Raw genomic sequence first — 23,326 nt, forward strand, 5'->3', positions numbered from 1 at the left:
GGAGTTATAATAGATTCCAAACTCAACTTTAACAAACATGCTGAATATACCCAAAAGAAAATTGGAAAATTGAAAATCTTTTTTGGGAAGAATTCGCCAAAAACTGTCCGAAAAAACTGCAATCACATTTTAATTACTGCTCAACTATCCTTTTCCTGTGTAACGACCGAGAACAACAAAAATTTCAAATTCTCCAAAATAGGGCAATGAGAACAATACTCAGACGAAATAGATATTCAAAAGTAAATAAAATGTTAAAGGAACTAAATTGGCTAACGGTGAAACAGATGTTGACCTTGAACACTATGATATTTGTACACAAAATAGTAAACAACCTGCTACCCAAATATTTTTCAAATAAAATTGTATACAACAAGTACATACACAAACATAAAACAAGGATGTGCAATGAAATCAGGCTACCAAAAAAGGACAAGGCGAATACTTAGAATAGTATACTATATAAAGGGATGAAATACTATAATGCGCTGCCGGAAAACCTAGTCTGCCCCAATCGGAAAGTTCAAAATGTTGTGTAGGAGCCACATCAAGCAAGAAAAAATATGGTATATTTATATGTAACAAATTAATTAGTAATTTGTAAACTTAAATGTACAAATTACTAAAATAAAATTAATAAATAAAAAAATAAAATGTTCCTGCACACTGAACCAATCTGCTGACCTATAGTGCCACATTTCTCTTCAGCCTCTCGTTTGGCGGTCTGGAGTTAACGGGGATTGATGTCGTCACCAGGTAGTGGTTGGACGATCCTAAAGGCGCTGTGACCTCAATCTTGTATGTGTCTGATTGCTTTAGACATCTTGCCGTACTGGCCAGACTGACAAATATGGACTTTTCCAGATTCAACGGTTGCACACAGTTGACAGTTTAGCTATAGAGACATAAACCTCCTTTGGGTCTGAACTTGTCTATGAGGGTGAATCCCAGGCAGTCCAGATAGAAGGCGTCTAGAGGCTCGGCTACCTGGGTTTCGGAAAGGACAATAAGGTTGGGATGTTGCACAGGTCCATTATTTATTTTCTTTTAAGCTCTAGGTTTTAAGGCGCAGAGATTTGACAGCAAAGAATGTAATAATCTTGGGCGATTTTTCGAATATTATGCCAAGTTTGCAAAAATGTTTTGAGCGATCCGTTGCCATAATGTGCCCAATTTAAATGAACCTAAAAATATGTGATAGATGCTCAAATCTAGGTGGATTCATTGGCTTTAAACCGCAGTAAGCAGTTTCCATAATATTTTGAGGAAAGGTATTAATTAAATAATATGGTAAATGTATATGACACCAATCGCTCGATCGTGGCTGCATTAGTATTTTAAAAGTTCTTATTCATGGATAATGTAAGAAAAATGACAACATGTTTTATGCCCAACCAACTGGCTCCCACGAGCTAATTAAACAAGACAATATGACACCAATCGCTCGATCGTGGTTGCATTAGTATTTTAAAAATAAGTTCTTATTCATGGATAATGTAAGAAAAATGACAACATGTTTTATGCCCAACCAACTGGCTCCCACGAGCTAATTAAACAAGACAATATGACACCAATCGCTCGATCGTGGTTGCATTAGTATTTTAAAAATAAGTTCTTATTCATGGATAATGTAAGAAAAATGACAACATGTTTTATGCCCAACCAACTGGCTCCCACGAGCCAATTAAATTAGAAGGAAAAATAAATAAATATTGATCTCTGATAGATTTTTTATTTTATTTTCTTTAATAAAACCAAAGTTCGTTCCATGACAGATGTTTATTTTTTTATGGTAAAATAAATTATTTATTATCCAGAAACAGTAAATAAAAAAGTCATTTCCGAAATATGTGGGCACGTCTTCAAAATAATATTCTATCGTGTCGTGTGATAATCCAGAGAAAACTGCCGGTCGTATAAATTACGCCAATGTGATATAAAAAAAAAGAAAATAAAATAAACATTAACTCTGTACCCGACCCATCAGTTTTCTATAACAATAAGTATACTTAAAAAAACTAAATATACATAATAATATAATAATTTTATAATTAACATTTTGGTCAAATTCTAAAAAAATCTACATTTTGTATGTGTAAAATTATAAAACAATACATCAATGGAACAGCGACAACAACTAAGACCCAAAGATGTAATTTATTTGAGTTTTTTTGCACTTATAACGATAAAACATTTCATAGAAAAATTGAGTCTTGAATTTGACGGTTTTCAACCTCACGAGACAACACTTGTGTATAATGTAATGTAACGGAAGTTGCACTGAATCAGTGCATCCACCCCTACTTGAGATAGCACTTGTAGAGGAAGTGGCTTCGAACCGTGTCCTTCTCTTGCTCCAACAGGAAGAGCAGGTCCCTGTAGTTGACTCTCTTCATGCGGGCTCGCAGGGGAGCGGCAGACCTGCCCGCCCCCATCTTGCTGCCCCCCGTGGCCACGTCCATCATGCTGGACTCGGAGGACATCACCGACTCGCTCTGGCTCGGTCCTATTCTGGGTTTTTTGCGTTGCCCGATGGCCTGCAGAGCGGTCAAGTTGGCTTCCCGTTGCCGCATCTCTTCCATCTCGGCCCTCTGCATCTCTTTAGCTTTCTCTTTAAGCTTTACTTGTTCAGGATCTTCTGTTTTTGATCTTGACTTGGCCGCCCTCAGTAATATCTCCCGTTCGTACTCTTCCCTTCGTTTTCTCTCCACTCTGTCTAAATCCTCCAGGAATTTGAGTTGTCCTTTGACGTCTTGGGTCACTTCGTACGTGGGGAGCAATTTGATAATATCTAATCTGTGTTCGGCTATACACGCCAGCTTCTCCACCAGGTTCTTTAATCTCTCCTGAAGGGCGTGAGATATTAAGGCGGCCACATCGAAGCTGGGCTCGTCCAACCCGTGCTTCGCCGCTATCTGTTTCAAGCGGGTCTGAAGCGGACCCATCGAAGCTAAATATTCATCTTTGCAGGATCTGATTTGAGTCCCGATCATTTCTGTAGATCTTAATATTTTCTGAGACTCCTCGGCTAAATTTACACCGCCCATGGCTGCTACATCGTTGATATCATCATCTGCAGCCATCTTGTCTATGTCCGAGAAGGTCTGAGCAAACTGAGCAACAGACTTCTTTTCCTTTTCTTTTGGTAGTTGTTTGTTAATGGTCATAGGTCCCGGGGAGGCGGGAACATTAGCGGCAACTTTCACAAAAGTCTTTAAAGAATGCTGTTGAGGTTTGGTGACATGCCTCAAAGGCGTCGGCTTGTTAGCGGCAACAGGGGCTGGTGCCGGCATGGACTGATTGACCTGGTGCTGAGTTATAGCCCTGTTCTGGCCCTGTATCTGTATGTGCCCAGTTGGCACAGACTGCTGAGTGACAGACTGCTGAGTCACAGTCTGGACATTCTGTATAGCGGGGGAAGTGGTTGTGGCATTGGGAAAGACAACGCTCAAAGGCGGAGGGTGGATTCCTTCGATGACAAGCTCTTTATTGACTAGGGACAGCCTCAATATCGGCAATGTCTTTTTAAGGAAGCCAATCAAACACGGCTGAGGACTGGCGTCTAGTAATTTCTCTAATCTTTGACAGAATGCCTCCGGTTCGACTCTCATATCAATTAACTCTTGAATTAGTATCCTAACATTGCGTTCTACGGTTTTAGGTTCCTTGCTGGACAGATCCAGCAAGTTGGAGAGGAACTTGCGGCACTTTTCTTTGAGGTTGTCTACGGGAGTTCTCTGATTGACCACGGTGCCCTGGACCACCTGATTGGCAGGGCGCACCTGTTGCTGGGTAGTGTTGGTGGCCACCAAGGCAGTCTGCATCTGGTGCTGCTGCTGCTGCTGGGTGTTGACGGGGGCTTGCTGCAGAGGCGGCTGGGAATTTGCCAGAGTGGAGCTGACCACGGTGATGGGAGAAGAAGAGGTCTGATTGCTCGGCATCGTCAGTCTGATGGCCTGACCCGCAGGGGTGCCCGGAGCGGGGGGCCCAACTCGCAGCAGTTGAAACTGTCCATTCTCCGTCTTGAGGAGCAGATGTCCCTGTTGACCAGGCTGAAAGCCCTGAATGGTCTGCAGGGTGATACCTTGCCCAGCCGGACGTGCTCCGCCACCGATGACCTGCGGAGAGCCGATCACCACCCTGGGAGATACGGCTGCCACGTTCTTCTGCCCACCCACGGGAGTGCCGGGCCTCATATTCACAATCTGGACATTAGCGGGCAGGGTTCCGTGAGCACCTTGAACCAATGTCTGCGTTGTGACGATATTCTGCCCCATGTTCTTGTTGACTATTTCTACGGGGATGGACCCGCCCATGGTGGCGTTGGACATGGGCACTGTGACCATGTTGGGTCGGATGCCCACCTGGTTCATGTTGGTGCCTTGCTTGATGATGAGGGGAGACTGGATCTGCACGGGTTTTCCCATGGCCTGGATGCTGCCCCCCGCCCCAGCCTGGAGAACATGTCCCTGGGAGAAGGGCGCGAGGGCGATGGTCCGGTTGGGTAGGGATTGGGCAGGGTAGATGACTCTGTTGTTGAGGTTGGTGATGTTCTGCGCAGTGGAAACAGCCTGCTGGTAGTTTTTGCCCTGGATGAGCGTGAGGTTGCCCTGCGACACACTGGGCATGAAGCCCTGCACGCGGCCCTGCAGCTGGTTGAGGGCCACATTGGAGGTGATATTGATCTGGGAGTTGGGGTTGAAGTTGCCGGTCACCACCTTGTTGGGTTCCTGCCCCATGGTGTGGGAAAGCTGCAGACTTCCGTTGAGCACCTTGTGTTGCCCGGACGGCCCCGGCCCCGATGCGGTGGTTACCAGAGTCTCCAGGGACCCCACGATGGCACTCACGGCCGATTCATCCACATTAGTATTCAGAGCTTCTTCTAAGAACTCAGCTGATGCCATTTTCTTTACAACTGACCGAGAGAATTATGTCAAATAAACATAAAAAAACAAAAGTAGCACTAACACTTGATAAATCCATGTATAGACGGTTGATCACGCTCGTTGAAGCAAATTGTCTCTGGAGCCCAAGATGGGCATCTTAGAAACTTGTTCCTAATTAAGGTACACCATCCGTGGAACGGCTGCTCTCCTCGCAGAACAGATCATTGTTTGTTATCTGAAATCAAATAACACTATAATTAGATATCGATAATATAAATACTTAAGACTTTAATAAATTAACAAAACCAATGAATGATTGCTTGATGAACTTGTGAACTACAAATTTTTACTAACTAGAAAATTTAAAAAAAAAGACCGACATCCATTATTTTCTATGGGTTCAAATATCAAACTATCTGAACATATTATAATAGTTTTATCTACAGGCATGTTCATATTGGAATATTGAAATCAATAAATGACAACAGTAAAGGTAAAAGTCAAATTATTTTTGACAGATCACAAAAAAATGTGAAACCTGTTTCTGTGTTTACAAATTGGTATGACAGCACATAAAAAAGAAACATTTTACTAAAACGACGTACGCAATTATCAAATAATAGCACAGTAAAATATGTTTGAAAATATATGAAACTACATGTAAAGAGAGTTAGTTGTTGATATTTGACCGATCAGATCAAGGAGATAAAATATCCCCGCGTCGAGAGAACATAACCTTAAACATACAATGTTCAATTCGCCTTATATTGCAATTTGATCAAAAACCCACTCATTAATTTCACAAAAAAATATGGAAAAAATACACAAATACTATGTAAGTAAGATTCGATGTCATCGTTCTGGGGCACACAACGTACACCAGACACGAATCGAAAAAATGAAATTCACGGTCGATAAGCATTACCTCGAATAATCCTTATGTAAAATGTTTGACGGAGTTGAATAAACCATCAGATTTGCAACAATTTTCTGTTTATACATAGCACGAATGAAACTATTAAAAAACGAAATCGTGCAGCACATACCCACCCAAGCTAAAACTTTTTGTGTTATTTGGTTGGTTCAACTTGACGGAGCTCGCAGAACGGAGTGAAATGAGGGCACAAAGACAATGATACCAACAGAAAGATAATCCAAGTACCTACTCTCGCGCCTGTGCATGTCCGATCCTGTCGCCAAATACGATAAAAGCAACGTTTCGATTCTGAATAGTAATACTCATGTAATACTGAAAGTGTCTCCCTGGTGATAGCTAGCGATAAACTTGAGTTACCAGAGATTATACATTGTTTGGTGGCGAATTTTATAAGCTACTATCTGAAAACATTGATTTAAAAAACTCAGTTTAATGTTTACTTCATGTATTTTGGAAAATTGGAATATCCGAGGTTCGAATAAATAGTAAGAATTGAAAACATTAAATACAACGGATACCTTTTGTGCGTTTGGTAGCTGTTCGACTAACAGCATAAAATTATTATTTTCTGACAGAGAAGAGAAGTAAAAAAGTCTCACTCCCAGAACTTGGCCAAACATTAGATTTTTTTACACTGGCAAACCATTTTTCCATACTTGAAGGGTGATTGGTTTATTTATGCTTGAAGGAATTTTACAATCTGACATCTGCTGACATCTGACGTTTATAAACTTTTGGGTATTTGAGGATCAAAATATTATTCTGATCAATTCGAATGTTTACTTAAATTTATAAAAAATATCTATAAAAATGCGGCGCAGAGCTGGAGTGGGTGCTATCCACAAGCAAAAGTTGGAGCAGGAGAAGTACAAGGAAAAGGGGACGGAAATTCAAGAAAATCAGTTTCAACAAATGTCGAAACAGCTCGAGGTGTTTAGAGAAAACCTCGAAGAATTCGCCTCAAAGCATAAGAATGAAATTAGAAAAAATTCGCAATTCAGAAAACAATTCCAAGAGATGTGCGCTGCTATTGGGGTGGACCCATTGGCGTCAGGAAAGGGATTCTGGTCCGTCCTAGGTATGTTACAAGTATCTTTGTCTGAGTATTCCTCACTCACAATTATTGATGTATTGTATTTAAATGAAAAAATAGGTACCCCTTTTTACCTCCAACTCTCCCAACATTCTATCTAAAACTACCGAATCCGGTCTACGTGCACCACTTATCGCGTTCTATTAGTGGAACAAATTTCGACGACATATCAGTACGCAATAGCGCCTCTAATTATTAAACCATAGCTACTGTTAGCTCACAATTGTCATTATTAGCATTTCAATAGTTTATTTTCTAACCTTACAAATCTTCCTCTTGCCGGTATTGTGTTTTGTTCGTCAATCCGCACCAAATCATCCAGGCCATGTCACCCACCATCTCAGATTTTGATGAAACTTTAAATTTTTAATCCTTCCATATAGATAAGAAAATATACCAAATTTTACCTTCCTACCTCAACTCGTTTTTTTTTTATGGGCAGTTGAAGTTTGGGCAAAATAAGCGTTTTTACATATTCCGAGCACTCCGGAAGAGCTTGTACCTTCAATGAAAAAAAATTGTATCTTTGTCATTTATAGTGCAAATGCAATGAAAATTTTCAATATTATCAAGAAAACTATGCTGATTGCAGAAAAAAATAAATAAACCCTTTACATTTATCTACTTGACTTTAAAAAATTACCAAAAGTAATTTTTTAAGTAATTTTTGGGACGGAAAAGGTACTTTACAAAAAAGCAATATCTCGGGAAGGTACAGTGTTAATGAAGTAATTTTTTTTTTTATTCATATCTACAAATAGCATAGTATCACATACAAAAATAAAATTCATGGCATTTTACTTGCTTCAATAAATAAAATCCATTTTAAACTTTTTTCAAACTTTTTGTAATTTTTTTTTATTCTTATCTACAATAAACATAGTACAACCTAAAAAAATAAAACTCCTGGTATTTTGTGTGCTTCACAGTGTAGAAACGTTTTTAAAATAAGAAATCTTTATCATACAGAATTGTTCTAGGTTTTTTTAAATCTAGATACAAAAATAAATAAAATCCATTTAAACTTTTTTCAAACTTTTTGTGATTTTTTTTATATCTATTTTTAGTTTGTAATTGGGCAAGTTATAGTTTAGGTATATAGCTAGTAATATAGGTTGAATGAATGGACTAATATCAAAGAAACAGTCCTAGAGACAAGTCACTACATGGAAATGATGTATCTGCAACAAGAACAAGACAGAACATGAAAATTACTATCTGCCTCATCACTAAGTTTGCAGGATACTACATGCTTTGTTTCCTCTGACATGCTTAGTTCTGAGTCAGCTTCAAAGCAGTGATCATCTATATAAATACAGTAGTTGTTTCATGTTATGGTGTACGTTGTTAAAATGTCTCTAATCGAAACAAGTTTAGTTAAATGTAGTGTGGGACAACATAATGGTACTGAATGTCACAAAAAAAGTTATACTAAGTCAGAGAAATTAACGAGTGTGGATTTGTTAAGTGAATTTGAAAAAAAGCTTATTCAACAAAGAAGTTTTGTATCTACAGACTTGGTTTTCAACATTTGTGAGCACCACAGAATATTTAACTTAAATAAATATGAAACATTTCAAAAAACTTGTTTTGACCCGTTCCAAAGCCACAAAAGGAAAATTACAAAAACTTTAAGAACAGTATCCTTGGAATTTTCAGAGAACATTAATACCATTCTAAAAGTAACTAATAAAGCAATCCCTGGACAAAAAATTTGTAATGCATGCAGAGCAAAAATTAGTAAGAGCCAAAACCTTAACAATGAAATTGAAGAGCTTAACACTCACATCAAAAAGAAGATATTTGTTTTGTTCCACTACAAAATATTTTTAATATCGTTGACCCTCCCACAACAAAAGGTTCAGAAAGAGCTTACTACTTTCTTGAAAAAGACGTTCATCATGCTGATCAAAAGTTCAACCATCTTATGGGTCAGATCAAGAATAAAAGTTAAAAATGAACTTGAACATTTATTTGTAAACAATATTATTGTAATGTACTTTCATTTAACCTAATCCTACATTGCCTGTTTTATTTTTATTGTATTTGTTTTTTAAAGAGTTAACTTTGTATTGAAAAGAGTTAAAAAGTTGATCTTGTTATAAAATATTGCTATGGTGTATGCATTCAGGGTAAGGAACAAGGTACATTATTTTGTTGGTGCCTTAAGCTTACATTGCAAGCTTACCAGCATGTTGTAAAGGACCGAATAAGTTTGACTTTTTTTATTTGCAAATACAGTATCTAGATTTTAAAAAACTTGGAACAATTCTGTATGATTAAGATTTCTCATTTTAAAAACGTTTCTACACTGTGAAGCACACAAAATACCAGGAGTTTTATTTTTTTAGGTTGTACTATGTTTATTGTAGATAAGAATAAAAAAAAATTACAAAAAGTTTGAAAAAAGTTTAAAATGGATTTTATTTATTGAAGCAAGTAAAATGCCATGAATTTTATTTTTGTATGTGATTCTATGCTATTTGTAGATATGAATAAAAAAAAAATTACTTCATTAACACTGTACCTTCCCGAGATATTGCTTTTTTGTAAAGTACCTTTTCCGTCCCAAAAATTACTTAAAAAATTACTTTTGGTAATTTTTTAAAGTCAAGTAGATAAATGTAAAGGGTTTATTTATTTTTTTCTGCAATCAGCATAGTTTTCTTGATAATATTGAAAATTTTCATTGCATTTGCACTATAAATGACAAAGATACAATTTTTTTTCATTGAAGGTACAAGCTCTTCCGGAGTGCTCAGAATATGTAAAAACGCTTATTTTGCCCAAACTTCAACTGCCCATAAAAAAAAAACGAGTTGAGGTAGGAAGGTAAAATTTGGTATATTTTCTTATCTATATGGAAGGATTAAAAATTTAAAGTTTCATCAAAATCTGAGATGGTGGGTGACAAATCCAAAATTTTCTGGATGATTTGGTGCGGATTGACCCTGGTTGTATAGTCAGCCCATACACATAATTATTTAATGGGTAGGGTTTTGAAATTATTAATAGTCAATTAATTATTAATATTTTGTATCAGTTAGATAAAAATGTAAAGTAAGTATTTCAGTTGTCAGAAATGGCAAAATTATTATTTATTTATTTCGTTAAAATTAAAATCGATTGTTCACTTGGCGGCCATTGTTATTGATGTGAAAGTTTTTTTCCTCTCTTATTTTGAAGAAAATATATCAAAATATTGGTTTGTTTTTTAACCGAAATTGCTATTAAAATCCATTATTTTCTGTTTTCGGTCACGGAAATAGTTGTTTTTCATTGTTCTAACTGATACAAAGTATTTTTAAAATAAAATTTTCCTAACCGCGTCCCACTTTTCTATATATTTACCATAATCTGATATCCTCAAAAGAAATAACGAGCGCTAAAGTCTATTCTACTGGAGTACGCACTACTGTATAAAAGCATTGCGTCTTTAACCGTCTCACTCTAACATTACAGAGGGAGACATGAAACCATGTTCCATATTCGCACATTTCAGAACACCTTCGTAACCTTCACTGGCTCAAGTGCCCTGAAAGAATCCAGTACAAATTGTGCTGGATGGTGTTTAAATCCATCAATGAAATGGCCCCAACCTACTTCTCTAAACTATGCGTCTTGGAATAAACTCCCTCCGGAACCAAGATCCATAACAAGTCCAACAGAATTCAGGTCTAAACTAAAATCTTACCTTTTTAAGCTGTCATACCCTTAAATTAAATATACCATTCCTGAGAGAAAGTACAATTATATCCAATTTTCCAATTATGTCCTAAATCTTGTATCTAAATTTCGCTAATAAACAATTAGTTAATTTTAATTAAGTGTTAATCTTAAGTGACCTACCAGGTAAATATGGTACTGTATATTATCTCCACATATAGTTAGTAAATCATTGTAGAAATGTATTATATATTTGTACAGTGCCCTTGAGATGATTTTGCACAAAAACGCCGCTGTATAAATAATCAAAATATTATTATTATTATGTTCCATTTTAGTGGCGACAATGGCAGGGCTGTCAATTAAGTTGTTAATGACCCGTGTAATACATTAAGCGTGAGGTGGAATTCAACGACTTTGTTTTTTGTTGTTGTAGGAATCGGCGATTTCTACTATGAACTAGGAGTGCAAGTGGTGGAAGTATGTCTCTCCACCAACTACAAGAACGGGGGCCTCATCAGCCTAGACGAGCTACGGACCCGGCTCATAGCCGCCCGCGGGAAGGGGAAGCAGCACCAGGAGATCACTCTTGAGGACCTACTGATGGCTGTCAAGAAGCTGAGGATATTCGGAAACGGGTGAGGAAACAATACAGTAGTTTTGCAAAGATTTCACGCTAACATTTAAGGTCCTTTGTAAACAGGGAAACGCAAGTATCCAGTTCTTATGTTATGCACGTCGCAAACAACTTGTCTTGCACAGCCTGTACATGTGGCTACTGAAATCACGATACCCGCGTCGCCACAAATCATTGTTGAATTCTGGAAACGTCAAAACTAGAATGCCGTAACGTCACTCACAATCAAACTGGAGCTCTCATTTCTTGAGGGCCTCTTGTGTGGGGTTAATGTAAAAAAATTATAATAATCCGTGAGGGGGCCTCTGGGCACACTGGGTTTGGGGTCCCTCTTATTTTCGTATTTCGGGGGTACATCCTCCGCAAATTAAAAAAAATCTTCATACAAATTGTTTGAAAAAAATTAAAATTAAATTTTCAGCTACAACCACATCAATAATTTATTGGATAACCAAGACCTCTGCCATAGGTCACCCCAAGTAGTTCTTGGTGATTTAGCAGGGGTGCTCGGTTGTGCTCGGGTGCCTCCCCAACTGGTATCTCTTGACCGATTGCCTTGCGCCGCAGCGGGAGGGATAGATAATTCGTTCATCACTCCTGAAAACACTGATCCCTATATTCCTGCCCACCCCTCATACCTTTTTCCTGTCCAGAACTTCCTTTCCTTAACTCTTGACAGTTCAAGATGCCACACAAAACGTCTGTAACCAAGTGTGTCTTCCAATGACCCCATGCATTTTTCTGTATTATAGGCTTTTAAACTATAGAAATCCCAATTAATCAGTCAATTATTAGTGGTAACTAATGTATTTGTGCTGAAATACGTAAAATACTAAAATGATATGTCAAGTATTTAAGCTAATATAAGGAGGATAGTAATTTTGGGTACTACCTACTCCCCCACTTGGCTGCGGGATAGTTAAAAAGACCCACCGTACAGCATCCCCAAAGATAACATAGGCGCATAGGGAAATAACTTTCCTCAGGGCCTCCAGTGTGGGGTTAATATAAAAAAAAAATTATGTTGTATTTTTTTAATCTAGCTCACTAAAAATTCACGGATCGCCACTGCTACACTGACCGTTCAGAGTGAACAAATGTTCCCAAACTATAACTTCTTACGTCGGTTCCTCAATGCTGAAGATCGTGACCCCCACTTTAATTTTTATGGTGGACAAGGCTCCTGGACTCCTCGCGGTTCTGCAGTGCGTGAAGAGCCAATGACACCGATGTTGCGGACGTAAATGATACTTGGTCACTTCAGCGCATTGGTGATATTCCCCTGCCTCTCCGGCCAAACACTTTGCCAGTGACTATGAGTTTCTCCAAGTTGGATATACTATACTCGATGTTAAAATACATTGTAGGCAGATAAAACACAACAAACCATATCAATATTAGTAGACCCCGCAAAGCTTCACTATTGCTAATGTTTTTCTTGTACCAAAATGTTTTTTTTTTTATGTGACACCTCACAAGAGTGTCCCTGCCTGTGCAGTGTACAGACAGGGGAACTATGTCACCACCCGGCTGGGCGGCATTGTGAGGCGGAATAAGGTAGGGGCTGTAGGAAGGGATTTGTTAATGCGGGCCTTGAAGAGGCTCGGATTATAGGAGGGAGGAAAAACAGATGCCGGTAGCTCCTCCCACATACGAGCCGACTTACACAAAAACGAGTCGTAAAAACGGCCCGTTCTCATGAAGCCAACGTCAACCGTGAACGGGTGTTCAGTTCGTGTCCGTCGAGTTTCGCGCACGTGCACCGGTGCATCAGGAATCAATGCTGCTAGCTCCTTGGAGCAGGCTCCATTGAAATACCTGTAGAACAGATACACCATACCTACATTGCGTCTATGCATTAGAGAAGGCAATCGGTCTGTTAACAACGGATTGTCAATCAGACGGATCGCTCTCCTTTGCACAGATTCAAGCAGGTTTATTAAGTATTTTGGGGCACCAGCCCAAAGGTGGCTCCCAAATTCAATAGTTGGGCTGTTTTGCGTAAAAACTGTATAACATCGACTATAATTCCACTCCGTATCTCATTCCAGTGCCGAGATATTGCGTTTAGTATTCCCCGGGCGTCCCCGACTTCTTCTACCATTCAAACCACTCTCTAAACACTCCTGGCACTAATAAGAACAAATTATCAGCGATATCATTGACTACTTTTCGAGTTTTGTGAGCACTTTTTGTATATTACTAGCTGATGTGTACCCGGCCTTGCTGGGGGTTATCTTATACAAATATCATCGCGGACCTTTCTGCAGGCGTTTTTAAGATATACAATTCCGTAATACATTATATTGATATATCTCATGAGGTTTAGCCAGCGTTAGCAATGGAGTGCCCGGAAATATATTTTTACGACTTTATTATAAAACATTCACTTTTCTCTACTTTCTATAAATATAATATACATGTATCTATGTAATGTTTGTCTTCTAGATTCGCCGGCAGGACGTACGTGTTTTTCGCCGCGCGCCGTAATATTAATTTATTAAATAATTTACAAGTTTACAAGTTTATCCTAATGGATATCAACGAGGAAACGAATGCGCTTCGTTTGCTAACGATGGCCATCGAAGTTCTCTCTGTTAAAGTGGACAATTTAACTAGTGAGTTGAATGTTGTTAAAAATATTCTAAAAACGTCACCACTAATTGTCGGTAGTTTGTACAATAGTGAAACTGCGGTTGCAGGTACATGTGTGCACAACATTCCCGTTCACGCTACAGGCGACACACTCGGCCCGCCAGCGCCCCTCGTCACCGCCACCTCACCGCCCCCGCTCGCTACTACCGCAGACAATACAACTGCAACTGCCGCCGGGGCCGGTGTCTCCGTTCCGTTCCCCCCGCACGGCGCCCCGTCTACTAAGCCGACTCGTACCTCAGATGACGCTACAAGTTTGGCCGTTGGAAAAATAATAACCCACTCGCAGGCTGCAAAAGCCTCCCAAAGAGGGAAAAAAACGAGTAACGCTTCAGACAAGGGACAATCTTCTTCCGCTTATGCTTCATCCCGAAGTACTCCTGATGTGACACCCGTTGCGTCTACCTCCACAGCGCCTACCTCCACGCCATCTGATAGTGATGCGCTGCCCCCGGCCGGCGGAACTGATGTGGATGCACCGCCTCCGCCCGATGGAGCTAAAGCAGATGCACCGCCCTTACGTCAAACTCCAGGAAGTCAACCTTGGACTTTGATTAATCGTAATCGTAAACGGCGTCCCATCACCGTACTAGGTAGTCAAAAGGACCAGGAGGAAGTGAAATACTTCCATCTTTACCCCTTGCATCCAGAGACTACAGTAGATGACTTAACATCGCACCTCAAAACAATAAGTAAATCTGTCAGTATCTCCTCATTTAAGATAACAAAAATCAAAACGAGGGGAGAATATGCGTCATTTAAAATCGGTGTACCCGGGTCAGCGGTGGCAGAATTACTGCAATCTAAGCATTGGCCTAAGCATTCGTTCTTAAAAGAATGGGTCAATAAGGTAATTACACCACGGCTACCAAATTTTAAACCTAGTTGACAGTACAATAGTTTTCATTTCTTTTACCAAAACGTTAGGGGACTGAAAACTAAATGTTCTCTATTTTATTCTAACGTTTTGGTAAACAATTACGATGTAATAGGGCTCACTGAGACTTGGCTGAACTCCAGTGTGTGCAACCAGGAGTTATTCGATGACAGCTTTCAAGTGTACAGAAAAGACAGAGATAGTGGTAGTGGCCACAGACAAGGCGGAGGCTGCCTTTTGGCTGTCAAAACTAAGTTTAAGGCCGAACACATGCCTGATCTGGAAGCTGACATCGAAGACTTGTGGATAAAAATTTCAATCGATTTGTTTGTTACTTTTATATGTGTAATATATTTTCCACCGGCATCAACTCTGGAAACATATCAACTATTCTTCGACAAGTTTCACGAAAACGTGGATCTTCTCGGAGGAAGGAATATTATTGTTTTGGGAGATTTCAACATCCATTCAGCGCGTAGCGGCAAGGATGTTGAAAATGACCTCAAATTTTTATGCGAAGTGTTTGGGCTCACCCAGAATAATGGTATTCCCAATTCTGAGTTGAGGATGTTGGATCTCGTTTTGTGTAACATTGAATTAAATGTCATACATAGCGATTCTCCCCTCGTATATGAGGACAAATATCACCCCGCATTAGAGTTCCGGTATTCTTGTAAAAAGCCTCCGAAGACTACCAAATTACCTAAAACTACAGACGGCACTTTGCGGGGATGGATTTTTGGTAGGGGTGATTTTGTCAAACTTTATCAGATGATGAGCCAATTGGATTGGCATGAACTTTCTAAATTCGATACCGTTAATGAGACGCTACACCATTTTTATTCATGTATATATAATGTATTTGACGCTTGCTTCCCTAGGAAACCTCCCAACAGAGGTGGACGTAGATATCCGAAGTGGTTCACTAGAGATACCATCAGGAGCATTGAGAAAAAACATGCTCACCATAAAAAATGGAAAGCTACTGGTGACCAAAATGAGTATGAAATGTTCAGTAATCTCAGAGCAGTTGTTAGAAGAAATGTTCATATAGCATTCCGAACGTATGTCGACTCAATAGAGAGTGATATCAAGCATGATCCCAAGGCATTTTGGGACTACGTAAAATCACTGCGCAAGGATGGTGGTATAACAGACATCATGATGCATGGTGATCGGGAAGTTAGAGGAGCGGATGTAGCCAATGCATTTGCAACCCATTTCCAATCAGTGTACAGTAATGAGCCTCCATTACTAAATCCCATTTCTGCTTCCAAGTTGAATGTGAAGGGAGCTCAAAACATTGATATAAGTCATATAGACGAATCAGATGTTAAATCTTCAATTAATAACATGAAACATACACATTCACTTGGGCCAGACTTTCTTCCAGTATTTTTTTTAAAAGGATGTGTTGAATTTTTAAAAATGCCACTAAGTTTTATATTCAACCTATCTTTAGATACTGGTATATTTCCTGATTCCTGGAAAGTCTCAAAAATTTGTCCCATTTTCAAAAGTGGATCAAAGACATCTGTCGAAAATTTCAGGCCAGTGGCAATACTTTCCGCCCCGGCTAAGTTATTCGAATCGATAATTCATAAACATGTGCTGTTTCAAGTAGAGCCTTTCTTAATATCGGAACAGCATGGGTTTAGAAAAGGTCGATCAACAGATACTAACCTACTGGTACTCACAGATTATGTTTCCAAATCTTTAGATAAGGGCTACCAAGTAGATTGCTCATATAATGATTTCTCGAAGGCATTTGATACCGTAAACCATGACATATTATTAAATAAATTGTCAACTATAGGTTTTTCTTTACGGTTTCTCATATTCTTTGCAAGCTATTTTACTGGAAGAAAGCAATTTGTATCTCATGGAATATTCATGTCAAAATTATTCCTTGTACTCTCAGGCGTTCCACAGGGCTCTAATTTAGGACCGCTCCTCTTTCTAATTTTTATTAACGATATCACAGAAAATATTCTGCATTCCAGGTCACTTCTTTTTGCTGATGACCTAAAACTATTCTTGGAAATTAAAACTTTAGAAGACTGCATTCGACTCCAATCGGACATTAATAGAATTGTTGACTGGAGTAAACGGAATCGGATCGAATTCAATATTTCTAAATGTTTCATTCTTTCTTTCACAAGGGCACGTCATACTTGGTTTTACCGGTATACCATGAATGCCCGAAGTTTAAAACGTGTCTCCACTATGAAAGATCTTGGCATCATGTTTGATAGTAGGCTGACATTTCATGCTCATATCGAAATGACGTGTAGTGCTTCACTGAAAATGCTGGGCTTCGTCCTACGCACTGCGATGAATTTTAGAGACACCCGGGTTCTCCAAGTGCTATACATTGCGTTGGTTAGGAGTAGGCTTGAGAGTGGGTCAGTGGTTTGGAGCCCACATCAGGTGAAGTATTCCCTCATGTTGGAGAGAGTGCAGAAGAAATTTCTGAGATTCCTCTACCTGAGGGAGTATGGCTACTACCCGTGGCTCTATCCTACTGACTTTCTCTTGGGCATGCTCGGTATGAACCATCTACGGGTCAGAAGAGATGTGCATATTGTATCACACTTCTTCAAACTGATTCGTGGATGGTTAGTAAATCCGACTATCATGGAGAGTATTAGTCTTTAAGTTCCTGATGGTTATCTCCGTCACCGACAGCATAGACTGTTTTATCTCCCGGCCTGCAGGACTAACTTGCCAATGGTCATGCCGGTGGGGAGAGCAGTCTTGCTGTTGAACAGAATTAATTCGGATATCGACATATTTAGCATCGGTGAAGCTGCCTTTAAAAGGCAAGCTCTATTGATGCTGGTATAGTTTATACACCGCTAACTATTATGTAATACCATTTTACAAATATACTTAAAAACGAAATAAAATGTAATTTTGTAATGTTTTTAAAGGAATAAACAAATTGAATTGAATTGAATTGAATTGAATGTAATCTATCTATGTATTTATGTTTATATATGTAAACCTTCCGGAAGAAATTCTCTAAATGATAATGAAAAACCTATCAAAATCTGTTGCGTAGTTTAGAAGAACTAAGCGCACAGACAGTCGCGGATAGTGACTTTGTTTCATACTATTTAGAGAAGACAATCAAATTTATGCTCTAACTGATAAAAAGTAAAACACGTTTATTAGTAAGGGGGTTAGTGTATAAACTGTTTACTAGATGTCACTTGGGTTTTTGGACCATAGTTTTGTGAAATCACAGTACCCTTTCTGTCCAGGGCGTTTTGAATATACCTATAATATTTATGGTGACCGGGTATGTCATCAAAATGACAAACATCACCTGCACCTGACATCTCCAAAAAGTGATGAAAAGTCATGAAAAGTGATGAAACGAATGAAAAGTGAAAGGTTCTATATTCTTTGTCACTGTGTACTTGTTTTAGTGTCAAGGATACGATGATTTTGTACATTGCAATGCTAATAATTAGTTAAATTTGCAGTTTCAGCGTAGTGCCAGTTGGCAAGGGCAAGTGGCTGGTGCAGTCCATCCCCGGAGAACTGAACATGGACCACACGGCTGTCCTGCAGCAGGCCAATACTTCCAACAAGGCTTGGGTCTCCGTCGGGGGCCTAAAGGATCAATTGGGGTACTTATTCTTCTTATGTACTTACACATCCAAATCAATATACCAGCTCATCAGGGAAAGGAGAACAAACCAAGCGTGAGGAGCGGGGAGGTGGTGTGACCATCTCCCTTTCTGTGATTTGTCAATAAATGAATCTGACAGTGTACAGGCAACTTGCATTGTAACATCATTATTTAGTCCTCGAAAATAAAATCTGATTACGATTTACAAGTCCTTTTTACATTGGCGCGCAAAATGCTGGCTGTGTAAAAAACAAGTAAACAAAAGTTCAGGCTTGTTTCCAAAATCGAATATTTTGTTACACTATTTAGTTAGACCCTTTTACAAATGTGTTATAATTTACTCATCTTTCAAATTTGTGCTTCACTACGCAACCCGATTTGTATGTAGTTCGGTTAAAAACGAACATTCAGACCCTGCACAGAAAAGTCTCACAATAAACTGGACTGTAAACTGTTGTCTTACTTTAGCAAACTTTACTTTTCTGCGCAGGGTCTGGTTATTTCAATGGGCGCTCGTCATTGTAGTTTATTCAAAGCATTCTCGAACCCTCGATGCCAAATATATGGTCACAAGGTTTGCCTCCAACTTGTCGAAATTATACCCAGATTTTTTGTTAGGGCAATCTATCAATTTGGATGGCTATAGTAGTAAGTAAGTAAGTCTATATGTAGTCCTTACATATAGACTTTTAAACAAAAAAATTTGGAGCCGGAAGGCAATAAACATCTGATTTTAACATCCATAGTGACCGATTTATTTCAAATTTGACCTAAAAAATTCCTACTTCGGATTCCATTTACTTGACAACGGAAGCCCAAATCAATGAGCAGATTCAGATTCAGAGATGCAGATTCACCAGTTTCTCCCTTGTGCTACGAGTGTGCATAAATTAAATCAGAAAACACCTTAGTAAAGTAATCTATAAAAAATCAATTGGGAAAAAACTTTGCCACTCTAAGTCATCGGCATATCCTTTTAGTTATTCTACTGTTATTTATGGACTAACATAATTATTGATTGCATTTCAGATGGGAAGAGACACGCGCACAAAAGGCTCTGGAGCACATGGTGAAGGAGGGCCTGGCGTGGATAGACACGCAAGCCCCCACCGAGAAACAGTACTGGTTCCCCAGCATGTTCGCCGCTTGCGTGTCAGCTTCTGCGTAATCCACTGCGCGACTGCTGCTTAACCTATAACGTGCAATGACTTTTTAAAGATACTCATTTGTGATCAATTTGAACCTATAAACTTCTTAAGTCGGTTCCTCATTGCTGACGATTTCCACTCCTTGTGGTCCTGCGCTGCGGATTCCTGTGATATTTGATCACTCCAACGCATTAGTGATACTCCTTTATCTCTCCTGCCTTTCACTTTGCCGGTAACTGAGTCTCTCTAGGTTTGAGTTCCCAGTTTGGCGAGCAATTTGTCAGACTGTTGTGGTTTGCTAGTTCTTCTAGAATGGCTATATGGTATATAGTGCACGTGGCTCTCCGTGGAATCCTGAGAATTTTTCACCACATTTCGAGGGTTTATATTCGCTTCCATTTGCTGGTTCAAAGTTTCCACATAATTCATTGTGAAATCAGTAAATTAAAAATTGTAATTAATCAATCATCTGCGAATCCAGAACCGTCCCGTTCCCACAGCATTGGACAGTAATAGTCAGTGCATGTCATGTGGTGAAATTAACACATTGTTTGCGGGAGACGCTTAAAAGCGTCTTTTGCGTACTGTTGGTAGAGAGCGGGAGACGCTTAAAAGCGTTTTTCGTATTTGTACACTATTGGTAAAGCGCGGGAGACGCCAAAATGCGTTGTAGGTACACTTAGAGTAACAATATATTACGAGTAACGTATGATGTTGGTTACTCTGTGAAGTAAAAATTATGCGTCAGCTCTCGTGACACGTGTACTAGGTACATGGCAATTCGTGGAATTGAGTCGGGTGGCCGGCCGACTGTCATAAAACATGCACTTGAAATAAAATAACTGTAAGATAAATATTTCGTTTTTTTTTTTAATCTTTATATTTCTTCATTGTTAAAGCGATATTGTTTCGTTCAAGACGGTCTCTATTTTCTTTTCTGTCTACATTCCGCTTTAAAAATTTCGTACAAAGTATTTGTGTGCTGTGCTCGAAAATTTATTTGTTACATAATAAAGGGATATTTTTTCATAAAAAATACCCTATAAAATGGACTACGGTAATGATAATCAATTAACAATAAATATATGAAAGGCATTGACCTAGCAGAGCAATATCTTTCGTATTATTCTATTTTACGAAAAACCACTAAATGGACAAAAAGGCTAGCGATGTATATAATAAATTGTGCATTATTCAACTCATTTGTTGTGTACAACTCCGTAAAAGAAAGGAAAATAAAATATAAACAATTTTTTAAGGAAATCGCAGAGCACTGGGTGGCTGATCAGATTTCGTCAGATAATAGTCAAGACCCGGAACCAACACCATCAACATCTGGTATCCGAAAAAAATCTTCAAAATCTGATTCTCCAAGAAGACTATCGATGGATATGCGAAAACATATATTGGAAAAGATTGAAGGCCCTGGTAAAAATAAGAATCTGCGAAAGCGATGTCGTGTGTGCGCGGTACACAAAATACTTAGCAAAACCCGGTACGTGTGTAAATTCTATGATGTACCTTTACATGAAGGGAATTGTTTCCAACGATTTCATACATTCAAACAATATTAGTGTTTAGTGGTGTGTATTTAAAAATATATATATACTTTGTTGAATGTGCATAAAATGACTAAATAGACAATACGACAAAAGTGCAGTTTTTTCAATTTTTTTAAATTTAAACTGATATATCGTAATTGTTTCTTCAAAAATATAAAAATTTGTGACCAGATCATGATAAAAAATTTCAAATAAGGTAAAATACTGAAAATTTTATTTAAATTTGATCAATAGTTCAGAAGTTATAGCTATTTTACATGAAACGGAATTTTGCGCGCGAACATGATAAAAATTGCCCGCTTTACGGCGTAGATTGATTAAAAAACCCCCCGCAAACATTGTGTTAAGATGTTTTGTTTTCAATTTTAAAAAAATTATGTTTCTCAATTTTAAATTAATAACACAATATTATTTCAAATCAAATATTAACTAATAGTCCCTCTACATGTTTACTACATTATAATGAATTCCAATACCACCAAATGAAAGAAATAACCACTCGAACTATAGCGTATTTCCAAAAAAAATGTCTTGAGCGATGGGAATGAGGTAACCGTGTATTCGATTTTTGATTTGCCCACGCACTTCACAAAAAAATCGTTCCTAAAATGTGATTGTGAATACTTATGATTATTATTAATCACTGGATAATTGAACTCGAAAAATGTTGCGGCAAAATAATAATAATGACTTTTGATCTACAATTTCTAGAATGACCACTAGTGACATCTTTTAGAACTGGATAGAAGCTTAATCAAGCTAGCGATTTTACATGTTAGCTGACAGCGGAAACAAAGAAATAAATTGTTGAAACCACCTACCCAAATTTAGGTCAGGGTGGTATAACTCAGATGGAAAATTTGAACTCAAATATTGTGACGTCATATAATTGCCTAACTATAACCACCAATGAAAAACTCTGAAAGTCTATGGAATAAACTTTCAAAGTTTTTCATTGGTGTATAGTATAATAAGTAGGCTCCGAATGAGAATTTTACTGTCTATATATTGGCACATCTATGGTTTTTTAGGACCAATTTGTTTCATACAAAAAGCCCGAAGTTATCAATCTAGTGAGTGGTTTATTTATGATTTACATATTCAACACTCAAGGATCAGAGCGATGGGAATTTGCTAAATTTAGGTAGGCATCGTTCGAGTGACTAACACCTTGTGTATTCCGTCAGAAATGGAGTTTTCGTAATAAATTGTGTCATCTAAATGCATGTCGTTACTAGTGCAATGATTGTCATATTTTCAGCAAAGAAATAACTGTGATAACCATAAACAATAAACATACTTGGAAATATGATTTTATGTTTGTTTATTAATGACTTGTGGCTCTTGGCTCTGGACCCAGATGTTGCAGGTTTGAAACCCGGTAGAGGCTAAAAAAAATAAATTATTATATATGTAACTGCATATTAGAATTAATCGGTATGGGTTATTTCCCATACAATTTTAAAATAAAATGACATGTGATGTATGTAATTGCACAGAGAGTTGTTCCAGACAAAGACAACGGAACCAACACTGCTTAAAATGGCTTTAGCCATGTTTAGTGACAAGGTGTGAACAGTTATTTAATTCTCAACTACATATACCCAATGCTACATAGGTCCCAATGGAAATTGTTAGAGGAGGCCTATGCCAAGAGGCAAACTGAACTTCGGGATATATTATAACAAACAAAACATTTCTAATATTAATATACCTAACAGAAGTTCAGAATAAAACGCTTATTATTATTATTATACATATACCTGAACTTCTTAACCTAAAAAACAAAATATAAAATATCTCAAGAGGTAGAAACCACCATTCAGAATCAAAAAGTTGCTTAAAATGGCTTTAGCAGTGTTTAGTGACCAGATCTGAATGTCCAGGTATTTCCGGACCTACCTCTTTTCCCTCCCCGCTTCCTTCTGCCACACAACATTCGTCCCGGTCACAATTCTTTGCTGCAAATTTTAACTCAAAATAATTGCTCACCTGGAATTTTTTTTTCAATATAATTTTAATAATTCATGAATAAAGAGACATTTAAAATATATTTAATTTATTGATATAATTCTTATTACTATATAATTGTCATTTACACTTAATCAGGTACAAAAATTACAACAGAGTGTATTTACATATGATATTGATTAAAATAGTCTTATTTGGTGCTATATTTGGTTCATTTGATAAAATTGACTCACATGAGGAAGTATAAATTAATA

General features: G+C 38.1%; 2 protein-coding genes across 2 annotated transcripts; one reads left to right on the forward strand and one right to left on the reverse strand.

Moving 5' to 3' along the window:
* Positions 1-1,760: 1,760 nt before the first annotated feature.
* On the reverse strand, positions 1,761-5,943 carry LOC149413480 (transcription initiation factor TFIID subunit 4-like). The gene is made up of 2 exons (XM_089644792.1): positions 5,812-5,943; positions 1,761-5,121 (listed from the first exon to the last, which is right to left on the reverse strand). Exon 2 carries the CDS (start codon positions 4,902-4,904, stop codon positions 2,301-2,303), a length of 2,604 nt encoding a protein of 867 aa, XP_089500918.1. The 5' UTR covers positions 4,905-5,121; positions 5,812-5,943; the 3' UTR covers positions 1,761-2,300.
* A 552-nt stretch (positions 5,944-6,495) lies between these two features.
* On the forward strand, positions 6,496-20,076 carry lsn (vacuolar-sorting protein SNF8). The gene is made up of 4 exons (XM_089644703.1): positions 6,496-6,901; positions 11,019-11,220; positions 18,243-18,389; positions 19,421-20,076. Exons 1-4 carry the CDS (start codon positions 6,634-6,636, stop codon positions 19,557-19,559), a joined length of 756 nt encoding a protein of 251 aa, XP_089500829.1. The 5' UTR covers positions 6,496-6,633; the 3' UTR covers positions 19,560-20,076.
* The last annotated feature ends 3,250 nt before the right edge of the window (positions 20,077-23,326 follow it).

The sequence above is a fragment of the Hesperophylax consimilis genome, chromosome 21 (genome assembly GCF_061612785.1).
Source record: "Hesperophylax consimilis isolate HC1 chromosome 21, BYU_Hcon_1.0, whole genome shotgun sequence".
NCBI lineage: Eukaryota > Metazoa > Arthropoda > Insecta > Trichoptera > Limnephilidae > Hesperophylax > Hesperophylax consimilis.

Coding starts and splice junctions, on each gene's coding strand:
- LOC149413480 (XM_089644792.1), bottom strand. CDS start 4,904: ATGGCATCAGCTGAGTTCTTAGAAGAAGCTCTGAATACTAATGTGGAT.
- lsn (XM_089644703.1), top strand. CDS start 6,634: ATGCGGCGCAGAGCTGGAGTGGGTGCTATCCACAAGCAAAAGTTGGAG. Junction 6,902..11,018: donor GGGATTCTGGTCCGTCCTAG/GTATGTTACAAG, acceptor TTGTTGTTGTAG/GAATCGGCGATTTCTACTAT. Junction 11,221..18,242: donor CTGAGGATATTCGGAAACGG/GTGAGGAAACAA, acceptor TTAAATTTGCAG/TTTCAGCGTAGTGCCAGTTG.